This window comes from Mugil cephalus, chromosome 14 (genome assembly GCF_022458985.1).
Source record: "Mugil cephalus isolate CIBA_MC_2020 chromosome 14, CIBA_Mcephalus_1.1, whole genome shotgun sequence".
Classification (NCBI taxonomy): Eukaryota; Metazoa; Chordata; class Actinopteri; order Mugiliformes; family Mugilidae; genus Mugil; species Mugil cephalus.
In genome coordinates, this window is record NC_061783.1 from 18,265,643 (window position 1) to 18,271,967 (window position 6,325).

The window sequence follows — 6,325 nt, forward strand, 5'->3', positions numbered from 1 at the left end:
GGATTATTTCAGTTCCCGGCGATTTTATGTTTTAATCCCAGCTGGATACGTTGCAATCTGAGCTAATATTTTTAACATGTACACTCCGCTCTCGTAGCTAATTAGCTTGCCATGCTAGCTCGCTGTGAAAACCCCAGACAACAACATTCCTGTTCGGATTATAAAGCTTGTTGTCCGAAGGCTTAAAAACGGCGGCTTAAAGAAGTGAAAAAGAAAAAAAAAATACGAGGGAGCTGGTCGGATTTTGAAGTTCATGATGAATATTCAGTACGACGACCCAGCGTTGTCTGAGAGCTATGGCGTTGTGGGGTCGTTCCCTAAAAGTTTTGGCTATGGGGTGGAGGAGCCGGACATGGAGGAGAACTCCACATCAGCTGACAAGCCGAGGATCCTGCTCATGGGCCTGAGACGGAGCGGCAAGTCATCTATTCAGAAGGTGGGGTGATTAATATTAATTCACGTAGCTGCACCTGAACACACCACACAGTTAAAAACAACACTGAGACCCACAGAGATCACAATCATCGCGTTGGGATTGTTTATTCAACTCTGTTTTGGTTGTTATGATCTTGTTTGATCCATAAAATGTCCAAAAAAAGCAACTAAATATATATGCATTCTTGTTTTCCCCTGACACGTTTACTTGCTTTTGTTGTTATTAGGCCAAAGTTCAAAGATAATATGTCTTACTTGACACGAAAAGATAAAAACAAGCAGCACTTCTTCCCATTTGAGAACATGTTTGTGTCATTTAGGCTAAGTTTTTATGTGAAAAGTGACATTAAAGCAATTTTCTAGCTGGATCATGGTGTTTGTTAGTACGTCTCTCTCATTAACCACTTTATTTGACACAGATTTCAACAAACATGATGTACTATCAAGTAATACTGTAATTATAAATATATAAAGATGGATGGTTACCATTGTTTTTCATTGTGTGGTGTGAGATTAAATGTTCTGGTCGTCACATGATGGGACCATTTACAGCCACAGCACAGATTAACATGCGATCATGTTAATATAGTTTGTGACTGCAACTCTTTATTTGTTGTTGCGTTGTAATAACAAATCTTCTATGTAGATTCATGTGTAGGCTCTTTATTAAACCTCTAGTTTGCACAAATTTAGATAAAAAACAAATAACATCATGATATGAAGGCTGTGAATCAGAGATGACGTTGATCTTTGTGTTTCCCCATCACAGGTTGTATTCCACAAGATGTCTCCTAACGAGACCTTATTCCTCGAGAGCACCAACAAAATCTACAAGGACGACATCTCCAGCAGCTCCTTCGTCAACTTCCAGATCTGGGACTTCCCCGGCCAGGTGGATTTCTTCGACCCCACGTTTGACAGCGAGATGATCTTCAAGGGAACCGGAGCTTTGATTTTCGTCATTGACGCCCAGGTGGGGTGACTAATGCGCCCCGGCGCTTACGCTTCGGGCCTTAATGCATCCTGTGTTAGCTTGAATTAACACGTCACCTGTCTCCTGTCACCAGGACGACTACATGGAGGCCCTCGGGCGGCTGCATCTCACCGTATCTAGAGCGTACAAAGTGAATCCAGACATCAACTTCGAGGTGTTCATCCATAAAGTCGACGGCCTATCTGACGACCACAAAATAGAAACGCAGAGGGACATTCATCAGAGGGCGAACGACGACCTGGCAGACGCCAGCCTGGAGAAGCTTCACCTCAGGTGAGTGCGTGACATGTCTGGAGAGGCTAAACACTTAAGAATACTTCAACACCGGCTCTTAAGTCAAACGCAGACATAAATAACTTACGAAAGACTTCCTTTGCACATATTTTCAGTTGAGGCCCAACCCTCTCGGACGCATTACCTCCCAGTTAAAAGCAGCTAAGTCTTGGTTAACGAATGACCAGTCACGGCTTGCGTACGTGAGGTCATGTTAAAAATATTTTCAGGTAGTTTTGTATTATTTGCTTCTTTGTGAGATAATTCTACTTGATAAACAAACACTGACTAAGAATAAATCAGCGTCGGGAACAACAACAAAGGACTTTGTGCAGAGGTTAAAACGTACAACTTATTGTAAGAATCTAAACACTTTAAAGGCAACACCACCAAATACTTTTATGTACTTCTCTTGCTTTTTTTTACTTGCTTTTAATCAGGTGAAAGGTCCTTCCTCTAGTACTTGTCCTAATTTCCAGTTTATTTAGTTTCCCATTTGGGTTAATTAAGCAGTGAACTCTAAAGTGAAACCTGTTTCTTTCTGTTGTCTCAGGTACATTTTTAACATGCTGCCTCTTGAACCGTCTAGCGTTTCATCCTCGCAGTCGGCAGACGAGCCGAAACACGACGCTCTCGCCCTGACTTGTTCGCTTTCTCCCCCAGCTTCTACTTGACCAGCATCTACGACCACTCCATATTCGAAGCCTTCAGCAAAGTCGTCCAGAAGCTCATACCTCAGCTGCCGACTTTGGAGAACCTCCTGAACATTTTCATATCCGTATGTTTAGTTTTTTTCTTTTTTTTTATCAATTTAACAACGGTAATAAAATGTCCCATTGTTTGTGCTTTAAACTGCAACTTGTGTTTGGCAGCACTCCGCGATCGAAAAGGCCTTCCTGTTCGACGTCGTTAGCAAGATTTACATCGCCACGGACAGCTCTCCTGTGGACATGCAGTCCTACGAGCTCTGCTGTGATATGATCGATGTGGTCATAGATGTCTCCTGTATTTACGGGTGAGCAGACTTATTTATTATCCGTCTTAAGCCCTGACAGAGATTGAACGGCGGGGTTTAAAGGTGCTCTTACTTTTTCTTCTCCGCCTGCCAGGCTAATGCAGGATGGCAGCGGCTGTGCCTATGACAAGGAGTCTTTGGCAATCATCAAGCTCAACAACACTACGGTGCTTTATTTGAAAGAGGTCACGAAGTTCCTCGCTCTCGTCTGCATCCTCAGAGAGGAGAGCTTCGAGAGGAAAGGTGCGTAGTCCCGGTTTGTAGGAGATTTCTTACTGTCTTTTTTCATTTATTTATTTATTTTAAAATTTATTTCTCAGTTCTGGAAGGAAGGAAAGATTATTTCCCCGGTTGTTAGCATTCATGATGCACAACACAATCAATACTTTATGTTAATTTATTCATCGACTGAGCCCAAAGAGACATTTTTTGACATTGCTTTTGACAACACATGTACAAAAACCCCATGTGTGAAAACGTCCCAGGAGTTTATTCCACAAATCACTTCTTCACTGGGTGTAGTCACTCCCTCGAGTTTTCCCGTTAGCATGACGTGGCCTCCAGGAAGTTTCCGATGCTAAACAAGAAATAGTCAAAACACGTGAGCTCCCATAAGACGTTACACTTCGGTTCTTAAACAAACAGACAGAAAATGTTGAAATACAAGATTGTGGGGTTGGATTTTGCTCATTTCTAGCCTTTATGCTAAGCTAATTAGCTGCTGGCTTCACATTTCGCGTACAAACTTCTGATCTCGAATAAACAGGGCGAGTTTATTTATGTAGCACCTTTCAGGCACAATGCAACTCAAAGTGCTTTACAATAGAAACAAGATAAAATGCTGTCAGGAGGACTTCAAATATTTATAACCGTGGATCGTTTGATCGCAATTAAAAAAAAAAAAAAAGATTAACATTTAGGGGAAAAAAGCTGATGCTGCATTCAAGACAAGTTGGGGAAAATTAACTCTAAGATGTCAAACTCGGAAATTACTGCTTCCAAAATAAAAATAAATAGCTGCTTCACACATTTTAATGTTCAGCAAATGACTAAACTTATCCATATCCTTTTTATCCTCCGAGTTAACCTGTAACGTGACCGCTATGATAACGTATGTTGGAATAGGGATTTCTGAGTTTTCATAAACGCACCACCCGAACCTGCGTTCATTTCATTAAAGTCACTGTTGTCGGAAAGATGGAGAATATATTTATGAAGCTGGGAGAATGTGTCCTAACTGCAAACGAAGGACTTAGTAGTAATAGTAAATAATAATAATAATCACTAATATTAAATGTTGGGATGTAAATTTTTAAATTTAGAGTTAGAATATGATCTACTAAGAACAACATTAAAGAAAGAACACAAGGCAATTAAGACAAAACATAGAAAAACTAACGAATTAACCCTTTGCTCTTTCTTATTCCTCTTTAGCCGTATAAAAAAATTATGTTCAATTGAATTTTTTTTTCAGGAACCCATTTTTTATGAAGTTACGAAATGTTCACTCACATGACTAATTACAAATTTCTCCTAGTATAAATTAAATAACCAGAAATTTTAACAATTATATAAATTTTTAGATTTTACTTGATGCCAACGTTTTTTTTTTGTTTTTTTAAATTGACCAACTCGCCAATTGCTGGCAATATATGTGCAAGCATCCACTGTGATGGTTTATATGCACTTTTATATGACACCAAAACACATACATGTACAAAAAACAGCTTTTGAATAGCTGTTCACTGTAGTGACCACCATGCATGAAAGGGTTAAATAAGCTCATTTCACAAATGTTTTCTTCATCTTCATTACACAATTGGGAGTATTTTCTTTTACATTTTAAAATTTCCTTCTCTTCGCAGGTTTGATAGAGTACAATTTCCACTGTTTCCGAAAAGCCATCCACGAGGTGTTCGAGGTCGGCGGCTCGTCCGAAGGCGCCGCCTGGAGGCCGAGCTCGTCCAGCAGCAGCAGCAGCCAGACGGGCCGAAGCTACGCCGCGCTGAACGGGAGCGCCATTTGACGGGCGGAGAGGTGAAGACGAGTGACTGTAAAACCTGTGTTTCACCACCAGCGACGTCGCTGGCGCAGCCTGAATCGGTCCGAGCGGCTGTGAAACAGCTCCAGGGACTAGAACCCCGGCCTTTTAGACAAAAATAATACTGAAATAATACCGAAAGCGTACGCACCTTTTCTCCTGCACCTTCACCAATATTTAAATGTCCAAAGACTCTTGTCAGCTGTGTTTACCTCCTCCTTGGCCAGTCCACATAAAGACACATTTAAAGCACCAAACTGACCTTTCACCCCCTTGCAGAAGCACAAAGTCCTTTTTCACGCCCCTGCTCATTTTAGGATGAAGTATTGAGCGCCCTAAGTGGGTTTAATCCATAGTTGGTAGAAGAAAAAAAAAAAAATGTCAGCAGAGCCAAGTGTTTGTTCTCATACGTGTTTTGTTGATAATGACTCTCTGCTCAGGATCTCCTCCGACCAGAGCCGTGCCAGTTACACCATTAGAGCCCCCGGGTGATTAACAGAGCGGCCGACAGCGTGTTTGCTCTTAACGCAGCCTGGAAATAACCGACGACGCTTTCTGCTCGGACGGCCTGCCAAAAAACATTTGACTTTTCGTAGCTTGACGGACACGCCGGCCAAATCCACTCCGTAGAGATCCGTGTTTGTGCGAGCGCCGAGTCGAGTACTACTTCAGGATGTGTTTTTGTGTTCGAGCGTCGGTCTTTAATAATAAAAAAAAAACTATGTTTTGTATTTGATTGAGTCGCTTTTTGCTCCCACCGCCTCACATGGGTCTCACTGTGGAGGTAATAGTTCAAATAGTGCATTTCAAAACGTTTGTAGCATAATTATAACACGTAGTCAAATCTTTTTTCTTCTTTTTTATGACGTTTTACCAGAAAAGTCATTTATGTTGTGAAGATAAAGCTCCAGTTTGTAGGATTTATTCGGATATTTTAGCAGAAATTAATACTTTATTTAATCCAGGACAATACTCACGTTAATTTATTAGACTCATGTCACAAAAAACACCTCCTGAAATCTGACATGTGAAACCATTTTACTTTTTAGGAAAAAAATCTGAGATTGTAATTGTACAATATGAAAAACATTTTCATGCATTTTGCCATCGACCATGATATAAATATAAGATGATCCTTTATTGATCCGACAGTGGGAGATATTTGCAGCGTTACAGCAGCAGATGGAAAAACATAAAACCCATGAATTAAAAAAAAATAAATAAAAAAAGTCCCGTGCATGAAGTGGGACATGTTCTCTGTTAATGAGTTAATGATTCTTGTCTCACCCACCTCCTCTGGGTTTAGATGACGTCAAGTCGACATCTACAATTATCATCAATTTTTAAAATTACTTTTTAAACAATATTATTATATCAGTTAATTACTAAAAAAAAAAAAAAAAAACATCTGGACTTGTTTGAGTTTTCTTGAGAAATTGGAAACTCATAATAATAATTACCATAAAGCTAACAATTAACATTATTTCCTATAATAATGTCATAATACCATATAAAATTTAATTCTGAAAAACTTTATTGCAATGTTTGTTCAAATAAACGTTTAATG

At 39.9% G+C, this 6,325-nt stretch overlaps 1 protein-coding gene across 1 annotated transcript; it reads left to right on the plus strand.

Annotated features, from left to right (window-relative positions):
- Window positions 1-253: 253 nt before the first annotated feature.
- rragcb (Ras-related GTP binding Cb) lies at window positions 254-5,489 on the plus strand. The gene is made up of 7 exons (XM_047604463.1): window positions 254-436; window positions 1,205-1,408; window positions 1,503-1,702; window positions 2,366-2,480; window positions 2,575-2,717; window positions 2,812-2,960; window positions 4,583-5,489. Exons 1-7 carry the CDS (start codon window positions 254-256, stop codon window positions 4,741-4,743), a joined length of 1,155 nt encoding a protein of 384 aa, XP_047460419.1. The 3' UTR covers window positions 4,744-5,489.
- The last annotated feature ends 836 nt before the right edge of the window (window positions 5,490-6,325 follow it).

Bases quoted from the DNA above. Each gene is read 5' to 3' on its own strand.
- rragcb (XM_047604463.1), top strand. From the start codon at position 254: ATGATGAATATTCAGTACGACGACCCAGCGTTGTCTGAGAGCTATGGC. The intron at 437-1,204 runs GTGGGGTGATTA...TCCCCATCACAG, and splicing joins GCAAGTCATCTATTCAGAAG to GTTGTATTCCACAAGATGTC. The intron at 2,481-2,574 runs GTATGTTTAGTT...TGTGTTTGGCAG, and splicing joins TCCTGAACATTTTCATATCC to CACTCCGCGATCGAAAAGGC.